We start from the raw sequence: 21,908 nt of genomic DNA, 5'->3' as shown, positions 1-21,908 counted from the left end.
AGAGAGAGAGAGAGAGAGAGAGAGAGAGAGAGAATGAGAGATATGAGATTTGATTAGAGAGAGAAGAGTTTAATTATCAATACAGGGTATACTCGTAATTTTATTAAAAATCATTGAAATGGGCTAAAAGAAAAGATTTACATTGAAGTGGGTATTAAAATCCCTATTTTTGTGCATTTGGGCATTTTCCCTAATATAAAACCTTGCATGTGAATTTATAATGGTTTGGAGCACGTCTTACACAGTTAATTGGTTTTAAATATGAATCTCAGACTACTTTATCAGTAATTACATATTTGCTTATTAATTTGATTGGGAACGGGTACGAAAATATAGTCCTAATTAAAAGTGATAGCACACACAACCAGTAAAGAAATACAAAGAACACAACTCATTATACGAGGCTGAAAAAGCTGTAAAGCTATACGTATATGGAGACTTCGATCAAAATTGTTGATGTGTATATATGCTTTCCAAGTTCCTCGTGTTTTCTTTTGGCCCCAAAAATATGTGAGCGTGCCATACAAACATTGAGATTGAAACTAAGGTAAGTAGCGTGATACTGACAATCACAAATTGCATATGATAACAAACATATATAAATATTTGTCTTGTTTCATAATAATATAAGATTGATCAGATTTAATTTCACATGTGATATTGGAAGTAATTAAAAGAAGATGGTGATTTTGTATAGAGTATTACCTCAATTGAACTCAGTAACTTTCTAGGTGTAGTCAAGAAAGTTACTGAGTAAGCATGCAACAATTTTCGACAATTTGTTGGTATTGGATCTGGTGAATCGACAATTTTCCAAAATTAACCTCATAATTTTATTAAAAACCCCAAACTATTAAGAACAAAAACCACAGATATTTGTATTAGAATGGTACTTTCGTAATCAATTTCATTTCTATTTTGATTCCTTATTAACTATTCTTTCAACAAGTAAGCATGCAACAGGAATGACTGAATGACTCCTTCCCACTCTCATTCCTTCTCTTTCCCATTCTTTTGGTCTCCGATTTCTTCTCAATCCCATCAATGGCGGACCCAGGATTTTATAATAGGGTAAGCTAGATTTTTTTTCTTTTTATTAATATGGACTAAGTTTAATTACATATAGGCTAAATTTGAAAATTTGTGGTTGAACTAGTTTTAAATTTTTAGCCTTTCAATTAAACTTTAGCTAGAAATGTAGTTTTTGAACTAACGTGTATTAATTTATGTCAAAAATGGACTAATTTTAATAGCATATGGGCTAAAATCAGAAATTTGAGGTGGGTTATTTTTTAATTTTTAGTATTTTAAACTAAAATTTAGCTAGAAATCTATGTTTTTTCAAAATTTGGGGTGGGCTACACACGACGGAGAAATTTTAAATACATACCTTTAATTTCTTAATACACACTCCTATTATTTTATATTTCACATCAGATTTTATAGGTATGTTTAATTACCGACCCTAATGAATCCCATTCAAGTTTAGTAAACGACCGTGGTTTTGCCTCTTCTCGCTAAATATGTAAACAAAAATCTCCTTTCCCGAATCATCAAATCACTTGAAGAGACGAAACAAAACTGAATCCATTGTATTAAAACCAAAAATGGAAATGGAGTTACTACAAAAATGATACACGAACGTTATGTGTCCAAAACAATTTAAACCCCCCTAATTACAAACTCGCGTACAAATCAACCGTCTCCAATTATACTAACCATCACACGTGTTCTCTAGACAGAGCGAGTATCGTTTCAACCACACTCGCATCAAGTATTCTTATAACGGCAGAGGAGATTAGGCGTATTTGTTTTTGTTTCCCTCGTTTTATTTGTTCAAAATTCAAAAACGACCCAACAACTCTCCATCTTCTCTCTCTCTTTCTCTCTCCTCTCACTCTTTCTCTCTCTATCTCTTCTCTCTCAGCTAAAAACCAAAAGGAAACAAATCAAGAAAGCTAGGGTTTCGATTTCCTTCTCTCGCCTCTTCTCCGATTCCAGTTCTTGGAGATCGATGTTATGCTTCAATCGTGAATTAGGGTTTGTGTGCAGATCCGTGTTGAGGTTTCTTGACAGATCGCTCGCCGGAGCCATGGGCTGCTTCTTTGGTTGCTTCAGAGTCAGGGACGATCGCCACCTCCGCTCCAGGCCTAACCTCGTTTCCCACTCCTCCCGCTCGGTAAGGGTTTTCAATTCGAAATTTCAAGAACTCAATTTTCCCCCTTTTCTAAATTTCTTTGAATCAGCTCTATTTCGGTTCTTGTTCTTGATAATCCGTTTGGTTTTGAGTTATTGTGTTGTGATTTGTGTTGAATTAGGGAAAGAATTGAGATTTAGGTCTTTCTGTGTTGTTAATTTTGGATTTTGTGAGCTGAGATTATCATGTCGAACTGATTTTATAGCTGCTAATTTGTTGATTTATGAGATGTGGCGCTGATGTATTGTTTTCGGTTTCCGATTGTTTTGGTTAGGGAGCTGTGGTGTCTCAGAACCGTTTGGCATCTCTATTTTTAGACCAAGGTATGCTAGTTTGCTCACATATGAAGTATTTTCTTCAATCTTTATTTACAAATGTCATTTCTGATTCTTCTTTTTCTTCATTGTTTGTATGTAACTTGTGCAGAGAAAGGAGAATCTCCATCCAGAGATAAGGAAAGTCCTGGTTATGGGACTCCACAAACTGAAAAGGATCTCAAGAATGAGGTATGAGACACTCGAACTCACTCACACACTGACATGAGATGTAATCTTATACATGTTCACATGGTTTTGGAAGTATTGTTTCAGTGATCCCCACGTTATTCTGTGGTTAATGCCGTTTTGTTCTGTTCACCTGGTAGTCAATTTAGCAGTTAGAAATCATATAGTTTGAGTTCAATTGGGATATATGAGGGCCAGTTTTGGCAACTCATTTTCTAGCTTCTGTTTTAACAGAAATTGCTTTCTTGATCTTGCAAAATGAACTAAGCATCTGTGATGCAGTACAATGCAACCACTAGGATGACAAATCAAGGAACCATCATCAGTTTACAAAATGTTGCTTTTATAAGTTGAATTTGTGGCAGCTGGTGGAGTCTAGCTTGACTCCAGTTCTGTGTCAGATCAGTCTCATTATTCCTAGTCACAATTGTTTTGGTTAAGTTTATATGTTAACATTTGGAATTTTTCGTACTGTTAAAAAATACTTCTTTTAACTAAGGTACATGATTCTGCAGGCCAAATTTCTTAAGGCTTGTGGTACTATAGTTGAGACCCCAGTTGAAATCCGGAAAGCTTCAAAGTTTAATGGCTCACCCCATCATGATAGAGATTCGGAGCCGTCAAAATTCAACTCATGGCTTCCCAACACATCCATTAAAAAGCTTCAGCAGGAGAATCAACCAGAGCAGCCTCCTACACCTGTTAAACTTTTTGAGCAGTGGAGAACGGGGTCAGAGCATACACCTATCAGGTTATCCTCATAACTATTTAACATTCTTGGAAATTTATTACATTATCTAATTATCAGAGGCATGGAAGGTCCTTTTTTAAACATAATTTCCAAAGTCATTGTTGTCGTCTATGAACTGTTAGTGGTTATCTCATCTTTCTGTTTAGAAAAAAATGGTTCCATTGTGAAAACTGTCTCCAGCAAGTAATTGAGCACTATGATTGATCTAAAGATTTGGACTTTTGGGGGGAACCATGTTGCATTGGTATAAATGCTTTGTTTCAGTACCTGAATTTTTATATCTTGGATTTTAAAACAACATAGTTTCTGACATTTGTCAAATTCATATATTTTTGTTAGTTATGAGTCAAACCAACAGAGTACTGGAAGGAGCTTTCTCAGCTCTACTGAAGGTAGTGGAATAGGTACTGCTTCATCAGTAAAGATTCATTCTGATCGGGCTGAGAACACTGTAACTCCAACTTCACCTTCCCACTCGGCCACAGATGTCCAGGGGAGGGGAAAGTCTGTTCGCTTTGAATGTGACTTTGACACAGCATCCTCAAAAGGTTCTTCATCTGGTAACTATAGCAGGAGTGTAAAAATAGCTGAAACTCCAGGAAAACAGGGCACATCAAAGTATTCAGATTATCCAACCCCGCTGACTCTCTCTGAAGAGATGCAGACACCTGGAACAGTTTATCCATCAGGCCAGGGAACTTTTCCTAATGGAAAGTCTCGAATCAGGTCTCAGTTTGTGTATTCATTTCCATACCCTGAGGGCACCTCTCGGTGGAATGTACCGGAAGAGGAAGATTCTAACTCACATGGGTCTTCATTTGAGCCTAGTGTGTCTCTCAAACAATCTGGAAATGCAACCCCCATATCAGAAGAGGGGAAAAAAGATATTTCATCTGGAAAGGAGTTACAGGTGGAATCAAGTATGTCTGCCTGGCTGGAGCCAGTGACTCAAGATGACAACAATCCGAATTTGGGAGATGCTTCTGTCAGAAACCGTTATTTTGGCAGAACTCCTGGAGACAGGCCTATAATTGGTTTGGTTGCTACTCACTGGAATGAAGATGACTCTACTCGTATCTCGCCCAAGTGGTGGGATGGGAATGGAATCCCAAATTCAACCAATAAATACAAAGAGGTTTGTCTCGCTGCTTTGTATGTTCTTCTGCAGCCTTCATTTGCTAAAGTGTCATATCTAAAGTCCTTTCTATTTTCAGGATCAGAAAGTGAGTTGGCATGCGACACCATTTGAAGAGAGGCTGGAGAAGGCATTATCTGAAGAAACTTTCATCTCTCAGAGGTACTTCCTTGTCTAATGTATTCTGTGCAGCTGGATTTCTGCAAATATCTTCCCTTAGGTTGAAATCTGAGGTTGCAACCTGCAAGCAATATGAAACTTGCTTTGTGAACCCCAATATTTGTTTACTTACTAGGCTGTTAGAGCTGCACTAAACCTATTCCATTTAGTTAAAATTGTTAGTCATGTGTCTTTTTCGGTTGAGTCATGACCAAGACTCATTTATTTATGTCTTTCCTCCTACTCTTCTTTCAAGGCCTTGTGGTTGATAAGGTATCTCTCTTTGATACATCCCATACACATTATGTTTTTGATGAAAAGTTCATATGTTACTTGATGTTTAAAAAGCTGCAACAGTAAGTTTCAGTGGCCTAACATTGGCTATCTTTCCCATAGTCCTGCCGGGTCTATAGGGATAACAAAAAATTCCTCTTTTGTTTTCTGATAGAATAACTTTCAATCTACTTGTGCTATCTTCGTCTGAGAGCTGAATAACCTCCAATAGTGTTTCTGCTCTTCAGCTTTTACATGTTTTTCACCACTGTTAAAGATGCATTAATTTGCCTTGATAGCAAATCTAACTATGCACTCTTTGGTTTGCAGAAAAAACATAGAGGGAATGCCCATTGTGTTCGATGAGAATGAGGAAAGTGATACTGCTCTCTCTCAGTTGCAGTCTTCATCCCAGCCAAAGTCAGTGGTTTCATTCTGATGGGTGATCGTGGTTTTGTCCCCTTTTGTTGTCTGTTTTACATGCGAAATGATGTTCATGGAGATGAGTTCTTTTGAACTTAAGCTTGAACAAGTTAGGGATATGGTAAATTGGTGACTGGTTTGAGTCGCACCATTGAACAAATGTGGCTGATTCTGGAAGTTCTATTATGGTGTCAAATACATGTTGGCAGTATGCTACTGCCTAGAATGTACAGAATCAATGAAAATCTTATCTCAGTTCTTTTCCTTTTAATTTATGCCTCAACTTCTATTTTCATTATATGATCTTTGTATTTGGATAATCAGAAGTGTTACAGCCTCAAGTTCTTAGATTGGATCATACAAGTTATGGATTTATCAGGTCTAATATTTCACATGAATAATATCATACCCTGCTAGTCTTATCTGATAAAATTAGGTGTCAAGCTGTTTCACTAGGAAAGTTTGGTGAAAATTCAGTTTTCAAAGTGTTAGGCAGCTTAATACAATGCATTTTGAACTTGCATAGTCGGATAGTCCGAGTCTTATGATTAAGATATTCAAGACAATTGCTACATTTAGTACATTTCAAATACCAAATTCAAAATAGATTCTTCATTGGATAATCATTATTATTCAATATTATTGTTACTTTTTCCTTTCACATTATCGAATGCTTTTCTAACCCCTTGAGGCCATGAGAACAATTCTCAAAAAGTTTCTTTCAGAAAATACTTGTCCGAAATTTTGATGTCCTTGAGGCCATGAGAACAATTCTCAAAAAGTTTCTTTCAGAAAATACTTGACCGAAATTTTGATGTCTAACACAAAATTGTGAATCATAGGCTCATAGCACACGGTGTTTTCTCCAGTTTTATCATCCAACTTTGCCACCTTCAAATCATAATAGTAAGCAACTTTAGAATTGATGGAATTGGATCGAAACTTCTACGAAAGCAAAAGAAAAAACTTTTTTTTTTTTTTTTTGTAGTAATATCAAGACTATTTCACACAACACTTTCAATAGGAAAAACGTATCGGACAAGGTTTGACATGTGTTATACAAGTGTCTGAATGACACCTCAAAACATTTCATTTTTCAAAGTAAAGAGATCGCGATTTGGTTTTACACATGATTGTGGAAGGTGATTCTCTCTAGTTATCAACCGTATCAAAGGCTCATGTGGAGTCCTTCACTCCCTTGTTTATGACTATTCTTTCTTTAAGATTGTTGTATGTTTTGTAATGATGCATAAGAGTCGATCATACAAAATCCTTGAGAAAACTATTAAGTACTCAAAACTCTCCAATTCAGAGCCAAATCAACTTGGACATTTTTTTGTTTTTTTGTTTTTGAGAAGGAGAATTGCATTTATACGTAATTTAGATAAGTACATGATATAAGTATGACAAAGTCAAAATGGACAATCCACAACCTATGTGAAAGGCATAAACAAAAGTGGCTCATTACTAACTAGCTACACTGCATGTATCTTTCACTACAATACATATTTATAACAAAAAACATAAGAAGTGGAAAATAGTCTTCACTTTTCCTCGGAAATCTAATCTAAACCCATTTGGTAGAAGAACACAAACGGTGATGGTCTTGTTAAAACCTTACTCCAAACCGAGGAAAGAGTACCACCTATAAAAAAACTATCGGTTTGAGCATAAATCAACTTGGACTTGATGTATAAATGTGAGAGAGAGAGAGAGAGAGAGAGAGAGAGAGAGATGGCGGACGAAGAAGAATTAGAGCGAAGCAGAAGACTGATGCGCGCTTGTGTTAATTTCGTTAAAGGAGCTGAAAGTCATTATTACCCCCATTATCTGATGTATTTACGTATACGTTTTTGACCGTATCCGAAGCGTTTATGAGAGTTTTAAAACGTATTTGGCCGTTTATGATCACACCAGAGCGTACCTAGTGTCTTGTAGATTAAGAATTTGTTTTTTGGTACGGCCAAATACGTATTTATATGGTTCGATATGCCCCCGATACGGCCGGATACGTATCCGTCAATAAATCAGATCGTGGGAGCAATACTGACTTTTAACTTAGAAGATTAGCGTTCGGCCCAAAACCTCAAAGCCCTAAAATCTCCATTTAAATAGAAAAACCATCACCCTGTTTAAGACTCAGGGGCGCGAGATGGAGCGGCTGTGTGGGGAGAGAAGATGACGAAGTTGTAGAAGAAGGGTTGAATCGAATACTTGAAGCAGCAATCGAAATCAATCAAACATGTAGACAAGAAACTCATCTGAGGGACCGTGATTTTCCCTTTCACAATCTTAATAGTTTTCAATCTGAATATACCGATTGATTCCCTTGCTGCTCGTATCTGATTTCCTCTCTCTCTGCTTCTCTCTCTCTCCTTCTCAATCTGCCCATCTCAAAACCCTTGGAACCTACTGATGATGCTCTGAAGGTTCCATCTTTTTATTCTCACTCTTTCCCCAATATCTGGGTTTCGATTTTCTTGTTGGGTTTTTGTTTTCTTAGATTGAATTTGTATTGTTTTTTTTGAATTTATGATTACCCATATGCTTGATTTTTAGATAGAGTAAGTTTGTGTGTGATTCTTGAGTGTTTGGGATACTGGGTATGCTAGAGGTTGTGTTAGAAACTAAAAAGCTGTGTTTTTTTGGTTCGTTTTGAGTTTTGACTTATAACATGCCCATCTATCAAAATCAGAATGCTCACTGATTACGTATCTAATTGTCTTCTTTTGTTGGATTAGAGATTTTTTGTCAAGACTATGACCAGCCACCTATATTCACTTTTCGAAGAATCCTAAGCGAATAAGTTATTAACTTCCTTTAAATGTGAACTGTTGTAGTGACTTACAGAAGGAGGAGGCTAGTCTTGGTGACCAGCGGCCCTCATAACTTTTCTTAGTTTTTATTCTTGTTGATTGATCTAGTTTTCTGAATGGTGTTGATTTGTGAATCATAAGATGGTGGATGATTACTTTAGTCTAGTTAGGAGAGAATAAAACCACGCAGAGATTATTCTACTTTGTTAAACTATTTAGAAATTGGCAAATCTGTTATGTATTGATCCCCGGACTTGAGTGGGCGTATTTACTTTTCTTTGAGTGCATATATATTCTAATTCATTTTAGCTTTTTGGTCCTGTTTGTTACGCAATATTTTAGATATAGGACCTCAATGATGTCTTTTCTTGTTAAGGTGGATTTCAAATTGGATTTTAACACAGTGTGATACCACCTTGACCAATCAACTGACTATTACAATTTCTCTACTGCCTCTTGGTATTAGAATATGTTCCTATCTTCGACTAGGGGGAGTGTATGCTGTGAGAGATAAGATAGTCTATAAAATTAGGGAGTACACCAAACTGCAAGAACAGACTCATCTATAATTCTTGGTTTCTCATTCAGAAGTTAGAACAATTACAATGGTGGTAAAGGTGTATGGCCCCTCATATGCTTCTCCTAAACGAGTTCTAGTGTGTCTTGTTGAGAAGGAGATTGAGTTTGAAACCATCCCCATTGATCTTTTCAAGGGAGAACATAAAGATCCTGAATTCCTCAAATTACAAGTAATCACTTTGTGATTCATATCCATCATCTATTCTATATCTGTTTGTTTACTTGGTGGTTGATCGTTTGCATTGTCTTCTCTTTTCATGTAGCCCTTTGGAGCAGTTCCTGTTATTCAAGATGGGGATTATACTTTATATGGTATCTACTTGAAATGAGCTTTCATGTACTGTTTTGATTTATTGTTGTTGTTCATGTGCTTAATATACTTATTTGAATATGTAGTTCAGATTGAGTGACCATTTATTTCCCTTTCTGGTTGCCTCCTGAATTTGCAGAAGTTTAGAAAAACAGTTATACCAAGATTTTTAAGATACAACTCAATTATTTTCATCGTAACAAGACATAGCATTCCATATCAGAGGGGAACTATAAGTTCTTTTGGTTTAACAAGACGTAGCATTTCATATCAGTGGTTTTACTTAACTTTTTATTTGAATTATCTGGAATATCAAATTAGCATTGGAATGTTTTTCTGATAGACTACTTTAGTTCCTTTCAATCCTAATTTATTGAATAAAGTCATTCAAATTTGATTTTGCAGAATCACGGGCAATTATAAGATACTACGCAGAAAAGTACAAGTCACAAGGGACTGATTTGCTAGGAAAGACGATTGAGGAAAGAGGCCTTGTGGAACAATGGCTAGAGGTTGAAGCTCAAAACTACCACCCATCAATTGACAACTTGGTCATTCACATTTTGTTTGCCCCAGTCCAGGGTTTCCCTTCAGACCCAAAGATAATTCAAGAGAGTGAAGAGAAGTTAGGCAAGGTGTTGGATGTTTATGAGGAGAGGCTATCAAAGAGCAAATATTTGGCTGGTGATTTTTTCAGCCTTGCTGATCTTAGCCACCTTCCATTTACACAGTACTTGGTGGGTGCTGTAGGGAAAGACTACATGATAAAGAGCAGAAAGCATGTCTCAGCTTGGTGGGATGATATTAGCAACAGGCCATCGTGGAAGAAGGTGCTCGAGTTCGGTGCCCCATTTTAAGGCGTTAATATCCCTTTCACATGAAAGATTATTTTAAGAAGAGTTTATGTCCATTCACAGATTTACTGTACGTCTGTATGCTTTAAAATAAACGCAATGTAACCTCTGGGAATAATGTGCTCTTTTCTTCGTAATTGCTTGCACACTTGGCACGAATAAACTTCTGTTGAGCAAGGAATACCGAGACTCGTCACTTGTTTTTGATTAGTCTTGACAGTTTCTCATTCTGTTTTCAGTGGATTGAATAGGATTGTCGTTTTAAGTATTGATTGGTTCTGTAAAAGTATACTGGCAGAGTTAAAATTCCTCACTCGACAATCTCACTTCAATGTAATTGCACTGAAATACTTGTATGCTCATGAAACTCATTCAGTTTCAAGCTCTTTTGCATACGAAAAAATTCTTACAAAGCCGAACCAATCATATCGTAGAGAAGGGAGAAGGCAATTAGGCAGTGCCCCTCGTTTACATGGTTGTTTCTAGTGATCTAGTGGCATTGCATATTTTGGAAAAACAATTAGTATTGAAGTTTACCCCTAAGCTCTAGCTGTGTTTAAAAGATGAGGTTGTTTAGGAGAGCCATCTTTGTCTCCAGTTCTTAGAGTCTCCAATATAGGCTTAAGCTGCTAGTTAATGATTAGCTTTCTGTGAAAAGTGCTACTGTACTTGGATTTGATTCCATGTTGATATGATTTCCCTAGAGATATTCCCATGTCATGAAATAGCAGATCAAAGCCAATCTAATTAAGGTGATCAATCAGCAATGTAGGTAAGATTGATGATGGAAAAAGCCAAAGGCAAATGTCAGACCTAATTACTTATAATTTTGGCATTTTTAGTGAAGCAGACAAGGAATTGTAGTCTTGTAGCATCGTCGAATAGAATCGAGCCTATTGTTGAGGTCCACAGCTTCACATCGGTATGAAAAGAGCTGACTATCCATGTCTGCTAGCTTAAGACAATAGAATCATTCGCTTAATTACAATATCAAATCGTTTTGTTTGACTAATTGATTTGATGCCAAGTGCAGCATAGTTACTAACAAGCATGGCTGAACAACCTTACACTTTGAGTGAGCAGATAAGCTCTTGTTGAGGTTCACATGAAAGAACCAAGAACGGAAGCTGTCACTGCTCACTGGAGAAGCCCTCAACATAACACGCATCCAGGTGACTTGATTATATGATTTCTTGTGTTTCTAATTCTCAAGCAAATAGTCATGTTTGGTGTTCCATTATCCACACACGCAAGGAATTTATCACGTACCGGTTGAACAAAGATGCACGAGACTGGAAGAATGGAATTCTTAACTTCACCAACCTCATCTGAATTGCTGCAGTTTATTCAAATTTCACCACTCTAATATTTGACACTGCTTGATGAATTGACTGAGCTTTTGGTAATGTCAATACACCTGCCTATTGATCGAAACTTGACTGCTCATCAGAAACTTTGACTGTTAATTTGGACCAGATATTATATACTACGCTGCTGCATAACCTCAACTGCACAAGGATTTAATCGACGCAGTTATTTTTGAAGTATGCCATCGAGTTCAGACTAGCTGCTTGTCAATGATGCTATTTACACCTCCCAACTACTTGGACAGAGGACACACACGACCTTTTTTCATTATAAAACGTCTAATCACTTAGCATACACATAAAAAAACAACACTCATGTACAAATTCCTTAGGTCAACACTGTCGGTTGAGGATCCAAAATTGAAATAACCAATGGACTAGCTAGCTAGACAAATTATTTGATTATTGTTTCAGGAGCAGTGAGGAGAGTACGTAAGTGAACTATATATAACTTGAATATATGGATCGAGGTCAGACGTCCATATCAAGCAAATAGCAAATGTCTTACTAGTCTCTTTTGATAGCTCAGGTTAATTTGGCGAGAATTCAAGAACTAATATTGGATTGTGTCAAACGCTAGCTGAAGCTGGCATGGTTTTAAGTTTAAACATAATACTAGCTAATAATGCAAATGCAGACAATTGATTTGGAATTCCAGATCGACATATAGAATGATATATGTGGTCAAATATCTGATGAGCTCAATCTAGAGGATTCAGAAGTCTTCGCATGCATGCATGGCTACGTCTCTCAGATTTGAGTATCGATCAGTTTCGATCTTCAAGGTCAGTCGACAAGTACTATTGGAAATTAAGGTGCATGCTCGATCAAATAGTCAGGTGTGTGCATGTGTGCATGTGTGTTTGAAATGGAAAGGCTTAAAGGTGAGGTTTCCCACAGCTAACCCAGATGATTATTGATGTGGCCGGGTTCGATCCAAAGTACATCATATCAATTTCAGAACGTACTGTTCTGTACGTCTCGTTTGAATACTGAGAAAAACGGTTTTCAGTTTTCACACATAAGAAATAAGAACCCTAGAAACAGAAGGCTAGCTATAAGCGTCAGCATGAAAAGTTGTAGCAGAAATTAAAGAAAACTGCATATACGAATCAAAGAGAACTTTCACATTTTTCACCTCACTTCTGAAATTTTATCAATTTCGATATTTCTTGATATTTTCATCAAAATATCCACTTTTCGGTCGAAATTTCCATGATCGTTAAAATTTTATTCCTTGCCTCGGATCCATTATTCGGCGGCTAATCGCTTTTGATCATCATCTATTGACACAAGTGCCATCATGCTTTAAACTGGAGTTACACTTTATAACAAAATTATTGTTGTTAGAGTCCATGTTCAGCAATATATAATTTATTTTGCAGTTTATACACACCTATAATTCTATAAACAATAAGTGTGTTTTGCTTTAATGTTAAAATGATTCCATTTACACCATTTCCCTTTCTTCTTTAGTTTGGCCAAAGTATGATCATGGTTTGGAATTAGACTCGCGGCCAACAGTTTGGTAATTCCCCATGGATTCAACTCATGAACTCATGCATGATACAATGAAACTATACAAATTACATGCTCTTGTAAAAACCAAAAGTGCGTGCGAGTTTCAAATTAGATTATAAATGTATGTTGGTCTCGAATGGTCGTGTGTAAGATTGACAATCTCTGGCTCAATATATCAAAGCTAGGCAACAAGTGTACGTGTTAATATTTCTGAGGTAAGTGTTACAGTCAACTAATTACATGTATACGATCTGGCATTAGTTGCAAATTACCTAATTGGGTTTGTCTGGGAAAAGAAGCTTCTTTACAGACCTGACTTTTACATGCATAAGATCTCCGATAGAACTTGGACTTTGTATTTAGTTAAGGTCTCTGTGTCTTTTTTTGTTTTGTTTTTTGAATACAAATATACAATGGTCTATGTTTAATTATCAATTATTGACATTAGGTATGGTTGACTTGGATTCTACGTACTGTATCCGTCTCAATATACGTCGTCTGTGTCTCTATCTCTGTCAAACTAAAAATGGGTTTAAATTCTTCCACATATTTTCTACGGTGTGCGGTTTCTAAGTATAACTCGATCGATGAGGAAGGTAAAATATGGAAACTATGACCATAATTCCCATAGGTTCTAGTAACAAGAACAAAATTTCCATGCTGGTGGAAATTGGTACGTACAGTACTATATAAGGTCTAAGGAGGAGAATTGTGAACGGAAAATGTTTAGCAAATAAATGGTCTATAGATATAGCTCATTTAGTACTTTTCTAAAGACTTTTGAGGAAAAGGATAAAATTTCATTGATCAGAGATCATAACGATCAAAACGGTTAAGTATGAATAGTCCGAAGACCATACAAGTAGCCAACACCTATGAATTGAAAGAACAACATCAAAACTACAGTAAAAAAAATGGACATTAACAACTAAGAAAGCAATTGTAGTACTTTTCTAAGGATCGGACTTGAAGCTATTTATTTGGTGAAAATGAGGAAAAATTAGGTAGTTAATTTTTGAAGTATCTCGTTTATCGGGAAGAGATGAGCATACAATAGTGGATTTGTACTATGTATTCAGCAACTTGTAGATCACTATCGACATGTCATTGTTTTGAAGAGATTTCGAGACACAATTTCATCAAAACTTCTACTATATACACGTACATGTATGGCATATCTATGCACATAATAATTTGACGGTGTGCACAGTGCACCCTATATATTCATGACTTACATATCAATAATTTGATGTGTGTCATACACGCGTGTATAGTAGAACTTACCATTATCAAAATCATTATATGTAATAATCATACGAGTGAGTTTGCGATCGAAAATGCAATTATAAAGTTGCCAAGTGGAGATGATCGACGTCGACTACACTATAGTACTATACAACACATCAAAGAGAAATTAAGATATCATATTAATTTGGCCAACAGAGATCGAAGCATGCATATATGCAGCTGTTCATGCTAGGGTGTGATCGATGGATGATCTAGATCTCTTTTATTTCTTGTCGCAATTCGATCAGGCTACAGGTGTAGGTTTCTTACGTGTCTGATTCAAATGGGAAGGCCTGGTCTATTTAGGAGGGTAAAAGAAAATACTATATTTCAGTTTAATCTGGTTTTAGGGTTTGATAAGTATAGCAGTAGCTTTCGATTACCTCCAGCAGCAGCAATAATGTAGTTCTTACCAATTGAGATTGTTAGCTTCCAGTTGAAACATTCCTATTAGTCAAGGTGTGATGCGTGGTTGCCTACACAGGTGGACTTTTGATCGATCAACTTAGAAAGTCCTTAATCACATGTTTTTTTTTACCTTCCATACATGACTAATTAACTTTCTGTAAGACTACTACTAATCCTTCTTGACCTAATTGATGGAGAAAACTAATCCTCTCTTTGTTTCACAAGTCACACATAATCAGTATGAATGAGACCTTGTTTTACCACTTAAATCCGATTTAGAATTTAACTTGTATGCTAGAGATAGATTGAGCTCGAGAGAGAGAGAGACTGGTTCTTCCAAGACCTAGCCTCTTTTGATTGGTTTCAAAAGGAACCGCTTGTGACTTGACCAAGGCAACCACCGCCAAATAACTATAACACTATTCTTCTCTTTAAATATCTTTTATTTCTTGTGGTAAGACTTGAATATCGACCCTTCTTTATCTTCTATATAAGATCGAAGCTTCTACTTTACTTATAGAATAGCCAGAATAGTATAAGTATGCGCTGAAAGAAGCAGTAAGAGATCGTAAAAGAGAGATCAAGCTAGAGATGGAGGAAGCAGCAAAGGTAAAACTCAAGGATGGCGATGAGGAATTAGAAGGTGGGATTCTTCCAGGGTTTCGGTTTCATCCAACAGACGAAGAACTTGTTGGGTTTTATCTGCCGGTTAAGGTGGAGAAGAAGAAGATTAGTACTAGAACTTCTACTAGGTTGGATCAACTCATCAGGCAGATTGATATCTACAAGTATGATCCCTGGGATCTTCCAAGTAAGTAGTTACAACGATCAGCTATATAATAATTGGCAGCTAGCTTATATATATATACTCCATCAGTTCATTCTCAATCATATGTTCAGTTATTGTCAGTGTACTCATGAAAACTCTAGGTTACTCTTGATGATATATATGTGTATATATATGTTCTACAGATCGATACGTTTATTTGACAAATATAACAGATGGATTTTTCATCATCATCTGCAGTTCTGCACATTTGGGAGGGAAAATTAGTGGGTTTGAGTGCTTTCCATCATCATTTGAGCTAATCTTGATCTTAACACAAGCTATTATATATTCTTAAGTTTCAGTTAAGTATACGAAGCAAATAGGTTGATATATAAAGTTTAAACTTGAGTAGTATGAATCAGAAAACTGAGTTTCACCTCTTCAATTATCTGAGTGCAGTCACTGCCTGAATGAAAACAGTCTTTTATTATATGCAATACATGATTATATATTACATAAAGATATCCTCAAAAGATATCACACTCATTTCTCATGCAACATATTAAGATTTATGCTAGCATCAATTTCCCAATTACACTAAAATTAAGAACATTATCTTTTGATGTTCTAATGGAGTCTTTGCACTGAAGTTAGCACTGTGGGAGACAGAGAGTGCTACTTCTTTTGCAGGAGAGGGAGAAAATACAGAAACAGCGTAAGACCTAACAGAGTCACAGGGTCTGGATTTTGGAAAGCAACCGGCATCGACAAACCCATCTATTCAGCTGAAGAACCTCTCGAGTGCATCGGCCTCAAGAAATCGTTAGTTTACTACCGAGGGAGTGCAGGCAAAGGCACCAAAACTGACTGGATGATGAACGAGTTTCGCCTTCCACCAAATGGGAAAAGTGCCACCAACTTCCTCAATGCCAAAGACAATACAGAAGAAGCTGTAAGTTCACACTCTCCCTTAATATACTTCCTATCAATTAATTTTCTTCATGCTCAATAAAAGAAATGTGACCTCACACCTAAACTGTAAATAAGATCAGAATGCCATATTTATTATACCCAAATTTGGAGGAACAAAAACTGATAACTAAACTGCAGACATAGCTTCTCATTTAGTTGTTCCTTTTCCCCTCTAGTTTGGGAAAAAATGAGCATTTGTTTGATCCAATGGTCCAACAGCTTTCTAAAACCTATCTTTCTCTTAGAAATAGTGGGGAGATCTATATTTACACCAATCATATATAATCTAATACTTAATTAACGCTTGTCTCTATTAATTCTTTCTCTTCAAATTTATGCATTTGCATCATAAATTAGTCTACTGAAAAATTCTATAACATGTAAATGTATCAATATTAGGCTTGCATTAGTTCTTGTTCTTCAATTCGATAACAAAAAACTAGTTGTAAAATTTGAGTTGTTCATCTAATACAAAATATTTATGTAAACAAAGTGACAGAGGAATGCTTTCATTTTTAGGAAAATTAATAAATGAATCCATTCTTTTTGCATATAGTACGTTGTTCTATACAAGTACGTTGTTAGACTTTCCAACAAGAATTATTTGATAGTGATATTTTTTCTTAACTTGATAATGAACCTGGCCTTGACTATTAAGTTTTGTTGAAAAATTGGCTATTAATTAATAAACCTTGAAATTTGATTGCAAACAATAAACTCCAGTCGAGAGTCTTCATGTATATATTTTTCTCATGATTCATAAGCTAAATGATAGACCTAAAATATGACAATCATGCATATATGTTGGTCATCTGAAAACTCAAATGTGAACAAAAAAAATAAAAACCGCACGAGTTGCAGTTGTTAATAATAGAATATATATATATATGATCGATAATGTGACAGTGCATTTGTATATAGGTCGTTTGAAGCAGACTGAATGCAAATGATAATGACTTAATGTGCATTTCTATGATATTTAAAACAAAACTTAAAAAAAACATGAAAAAGAACCGACGCCTGAGAGATTCGAACTCTCGCGGGGAAACCCCATGTACTTAGCAGGCACACGCCTTAACCACTCGGCCAAAGCGTCGTTGTTGCTAGTGTGTAGCTATAAACTTTCAAATCTAATTACTGCATTGCTTTTACTTGATTGGTTTTGCAGGAAGTTTGGACACTGTGCAGAATATTCAAAAGAATCCCATCTTACAAGAAATACATACCAAATTGGAAGCAGGAAGAAGCCACATCAACCAAGCATAACCCTAACCCTACCGACTTAAATTCAAAAACATGCAGCTTCGAGTCCGAGAACTGCAGTACTCATGATCCATATTCGAGCCTCGAAGATGTCTCTGTAGTCGACATTCAAAAAATTAATGAAAGAAAGCCAGTAGTTGTGGAACAAGTCCATCATGGTGAAACAAATAATCACTGGTTTCATGGATCAGGGCAGTTCGGTTCTCTAGCTGATGGACATCCTCAAGAGGCTAATTCATTCACAACGTCTTATAATGGTTCATCCTTCATGAGAAATGAGCTCTCTTTACGTTCAAGCGAAACCGATGATTTCTTTACAGATGGAAGCTGCTGGGATGAGTTGAGACCAGTAGTTCAATTGGCGAATGGCTGTGGATACATCCACCAAGTTTATGACGACTGTGTATAGATAAGCAGATCGATCTTCATTTGGGAGTCGATCTCCTTTGATTTGAGACCATCTTTTATTTCCTGTTCATAGGAATTTAGACAATATTAATAAGAATGTAGTTACAGATCGACGTTGTTTCATAATTTATATTAATGTACAAAATCTTAAAATAGACTAACGGTTTATTAGTAGTATGTCTTTGCATTACAAACAACTTGCAAACAAACAAACCAATTGAACTAAATTTTAACTTAGTTATCTTAGTTACAACAGTAAAATGCCGCTTGCATTGGTCCAGCTTATAAATTGAGTTTTAACTCATCGAGTCTTAAAGAAAAATGGATAAGTTGGTACTATTAATTAAACCAATTGCACATATTTCCAATAATCTAAGATTGTTAACTAACTGGGGTTTACACTTTTTCAGAGCTACATATATAGTACCTATTGGTTTTCTTTAACATTTCAAGTACTTGAACCAAAAAAGAAGAAAGAGCTATATATGTTCAACTGTGCCATGACATTTTTGTGAAGAATATATATGATGATCACACAAAAATGGTCATACTTTTCAGTCTTGAAGAAAAAAGAAAATTAATTCAAGCTAATAAAACGAAGCAACCTCAACAGCAACTCTCTCGAAGTGAAGCATAAAGGCTGTCGATGGCAGGAGCCGCAGTAGCTTCACGCTGCATCTTCTGCCAAATCACCAGAAAAACAACCTCTACCACTCTCCTCCACACGGTCAGCTCTTTCTCTCTCTACATTTTGTTTTCCTTCTGTTGATATATAAATCCCACATCGGGAAAATAAGACCTTGCATGTGGTTTATAAGGGTTTGGGCCACTCCACCCATTATCAATTAGTTTTGGATGTGAACCTCATACTACTTTATCATTTATCATGATATCAGAGCGAGTTACCCACGTCCATGTGTGAATGCGTAACGGCCACATGAACTCCACGTCACCCCAAATGTTGTCCATGTGTTAGGCTTAAAAATTCGTCACACGTGCGGGGGCGTGTTGTTAAGATATAAATCTCACATTGGGAAAATGAGATCTTGTATGTGGTTTATAAGGGTTTGGGCCATTCCACCTGTAGTCGGTTATCACTACCAGGACAAGTACTTTAGCCGACGAAAAATTTTCGTGGGCCTGTTATCCTAATTCGTCGGCTAAGACCTTAGCCGATGAGCCTTCGTCGGCTATAGTGTCGTCGGGAAAGGGTCGTCGGTGATGGCTATAGCCGACGAATCTAAAGACCGTCGTCGGCTATTGTCCGACTTTAGCCGACGAACTATTTTTTGTCGGCTATTGTTCCAGACTTTAGCCGACGAACTATTTTTTGTCGGCTATTGTTCCAGACTTTAGCCGACGAACAGAATATTCATCGGCTAAAGTATATAATTAAAATATTTAAAATAACTATAGCCGACGACATAGAGTCTGTTTCGTCGGCTTTAGTAGTGTTTAGCCAACGAAACATACCATAATTCGTCGACTAAACCCTTTGGAAAAAAAAAAATACTATAGCCGACGAATTGTGGCATGTTTCGTCGGCTATAACGCCATTACCAGTAAAAAAAAATACACGAAATTCTTAAATTACCATTCCAAGCAAGCTGCAAAATACACCAAAACAATTCCATATATATAACCAACAAGAAGCACATAAAACTATATAAGGTATCAACTACACAAAATCTAGATGGTCTAAATCAATATCCGAATTTGGGGCCTGCTGGTGAGGAGATTGCGGCGGCAGAGGTAACTCTATAGGGGCAGGCATGGGCGGAGGTGGAAGTCCCTGTTGCTGGGCAGCTGTAAAATCCTGGAAGTACTGGAACATCTGCTACTGCTGGGCCTGCTGGGCGGCATGTAGGGCTCTAGTATAGGCTCTATATTCGGCGATCTGGGCGGCATGAGCAGTAGCCTGAGCAGCCTGAGCGGCAGCCTGAGCGGCATGAGCGGCAGCCTGAGCGGCTTGCTGTTCCCGTAGTCTCTCAACTTCCTACTCTAGCTGAGTCGTCCTGCTGTTGGTTGAGGCTGCATTTCGTTGAAATCCTGGAGTGGTCTTCAGGACCCCCTGGCCCTTCTTTCCTAGACCCCGGCAGTAGAAGTTGTTTTCTCGCGGTGGGAAGGCTGTGCCCATGATCCTCGCCCCAACCCTCGGATCTGAAGTGTCGATCCGGGAAATGGCTTCGGACATCTCTTCCTCTTGCGTGTCTGGCCATGTCTCCCTCACTATAGCACTCATCACCTCGTCACTAGCCTTCCTCACCTTTGCCTAATTGGATAGGAAAAAATTATTAATTAACATTTTGACATATATATAAGTAAAATTAAAAATTCCGTAAAAAGGAAAGAGTACTTACTATATCCTCTTGGGAGTCAGGATATGCCCTCTTGTACGTATAGACGTACTGGTTGACCTCTGGATGTTCCCTGGCCGCCTCGTCCATGAAGACAGCGAACGGTCTAGAACTGGCATGATGGTTCTTTGTGTTGCGTTGCCGGTTCTGAGCGTTCACCCGGGAAACCGCCTTCAAAGAAAAAAGTAAACAACTCGATCACAATCAAAATCATATATCAACATCATCACAAAATCATCATGAACTCATATATATCATCAACAACTTCATACCATATCAACACAATAATATTATAAATTAATTAACATATATATCTACTATTTATTAACAACAAATTAATTCATATATATTATCAATTCAAATCATCAACCAAATCGATCAACACATATATATATATATATACATCCAACATACTCAAAATTAATCAACTCAATCACAATCAAAATCAATAAACTCAATCACACTTAAAATCGATCAACTCAAATAAAACTCAATTAATCAACATATATATACATATACGTACCTATATATGGCTCCACAAACTAATTATGGACAGATTTCGACAACACCCAAACTTTTTCTCCCGTTTTTTCTTCTCCCGTTTTTTTTCCCAGATGAGCTGCTGCTGTCCAGATCCGCAAATATAAAGCATTTTAGCCGACGACATATTAATTTCGTCGGCTAAACTTTTAAATATTTCGTCGGTCATAGTTTGTGAACTTTAGCCGACGAAACAAATTCTTTAGCCGACGAAATTTTTTTTTCGTCGGCTAAAGCCTTTCTTCTGGTAGTGTATGCATAAAACAACCTCCCAAGCCCTTAAACCAGCAGACATTCCACCACGACTGAGGCCGCCCCAAGGTACCCGCCCATAAGTAGGATGGGCCGGGCCTGACCTCGGTGGTAGCATTGGGCCAGAAACGGTTTTAGAAGGCATAAAGGGAGTTGGGTGTTTCTAGTAACAGCAAATGCAATTGTCCCACATCGGTGTTCAAGTAAAGAGAACTCACTCTGGGCCATAAATATGGCCCAGCCATCAGCTTGTCAGGTATCATTAACTACCCTCAGTAATTACATTCTACTATAAGTTACTGACTTGAGCTTCGGAGGAGGAAAGACCTTCCGGTCACCCTTGTTATTACAAGTCAGCAGGAGGATAATCGACCATCTACTAGACACGTCATCAGCTTCTGCAGACCTCATCTAGAATTGTAGATAAACACCACCCATTGCCAATTGGTTTTGGATGTGAACCTCAGACTACTTTATCACCTTCAACTTTGTCAGTTTCCGAGAAAGTTGAACTCCCAAATGGGTTTTAGACCTCTGCATTTTCTCAGCAACTATCGTTGAGTTTGGTACTTGAATTCATCTTGAGGCATTAATTGGTCATTGGGTTTTTCCTACAGGATGACAAAGTGGTTGATTTTCAAGACATCAAACCCGTTGCTTTAAGGTATTGAACAAACACTCCCAATTCCATTGGAACCAGTTTTGCCAACCAGCAAAGGTTGGTGGTCTCCATGACCATCCAATCAACTCTCTCTCTCTCTCTC

General features: G+C 37.0%; 4 protein-coding genes and 1 non-coding gene across 6 annotated transcripts in view; 4 read left to right on the top strand and 1 right to left on the bottom strand.

Moving 5' to 3' along the window:
* LOC101295444 overlaps positions 1–5,457 on the top strand; it is a 6,261-nt gene extending 804 nt beyond the window's left edge. Inside the window, exons 3-9 of the mRNA XM_004305798.1 lie at positions 2,053–2,179; positions 2,472–2,520; positions 2,624–2,703; positions 3,216–3,451; positions 3,791–4,586; positions 4,666–4,748; positions 5,349–5,457. Coding sequence (XP_004305846.1) covers positions 2,053–2,179; positions 2,472–2,520; positions 2,624–2,703; positions 3,216–3,451; positions 3,791–4,586; positions 4,666–4,748; positions 5,349–5,457 — 1,480 coding nt within the window. The remainder of the gene's footprint in view (positions 1–2,052; positions 2,180–2,471; positions 2,521–2,623; positions 2,704–3,215; positions 3,452–3,790; positions 4,587–4,665; positions 4,749–5,348) is intronic.
* Positions 5,458–7,828: 2,371 nt separating this feature from the next.
* On the top strand, positions 7,829–10,256 carry LOC101315068 (glutathione S-transferase F9-like). 2 transcript variants are annotated; one of them, XM_004303846.1, is made up of 4 exons: positions 7,829–7,870; positions 8,846–9,006; positions 9,100–9,148; positions 9,552–10,256. In XM_004303846.1, exons 2-4 carry the CDS (start codon positions 8,863–8,865, stop codon positions 10,001–10,003), a joined length of 645 nt encoding a protein of 214 aa, XP_004303894.1. In that variant the 5' UTR covers positions 7,829–7,870; positions 8,846–8,862; the 3' UTR covers positions 10,004–10,256. The 2 variants fall into 2 exon arrangements, with proteins under 2 accessions (XP_004303894.1, XP_004303893.1); XM_004303845.1 differs by lacking the exon at positions 7,829–7,870 and having other exon boundaries at positions 8,749–9,006.
* A 4,845-nt stretch (positions 10,257–15,101) lies between these two features.
* Positions 15,102–18,149, top strand: LOC101314772 (transcription factor JUNGBRUNNEN 1-like). The gene is made up of 3 exons (XM_004303844.1): positions 15,102–15,394; positions 16,003–16,304; positions 17,493–18,149. Exons 1-3 carry the CDS (start codon positions 15,175–15,177, stop codon positions 17,994–17,996), a joined length of 1,026 nt encoding a protein of 341 aa, XP_004303892.1. The 5' UTR covers positions 15,102–15,174; the 3' UTR covers positions 17,997–18,149.
* TRNAS-GCU lies at positions 17,339–17,420 on the bottom strand. Its single transcript has one exon. It is a non-coding gene; the product is annotated as a tRNA-Ser (tRNA).
* A 492-nt stretch (positions 18,150–18,641) lies between the features above and the next one.
* The window catches only part of LOC101295157 (histidine triad nucleotide-binding protein 3-like), a 4,386-nt gene continuing 1,119 nt past the window's right edge, over positions 18,642–21,908 (top strand). Inside the window, exons 1-2 of the mRNA XM_004305797.1 lie at positions 18,642–18,722; positions 21,762–21,808. Coding sequence (XP_004305845.1) covers positions 18,642–18,722; positions 21,762–21,808 — 128 coding nt within the window. The remainder of the gene's footprint in view (positions 18,723–21,761; positions 21,809–21,908) is intronic.

The sequence above is a fragment of the Fragaria vesca genome, linkage group LG6, assembly GCF_000184155.1.
Source record: "Fragaria vesca subsp. vesca linkage group LG6, FraVesHawaii_1.0, whole genome shotgun sequence".
Classification (NCBI taxonomy): Eukaryota; Viridiplantae; Streptophyta; class Magnoliopsida; order Rosales; family Rosaceae; genus Fragaria; species Fragaria vesca.
This window is presented reverse-complemented; position numbering and strand designations above follow the sequence as displayed.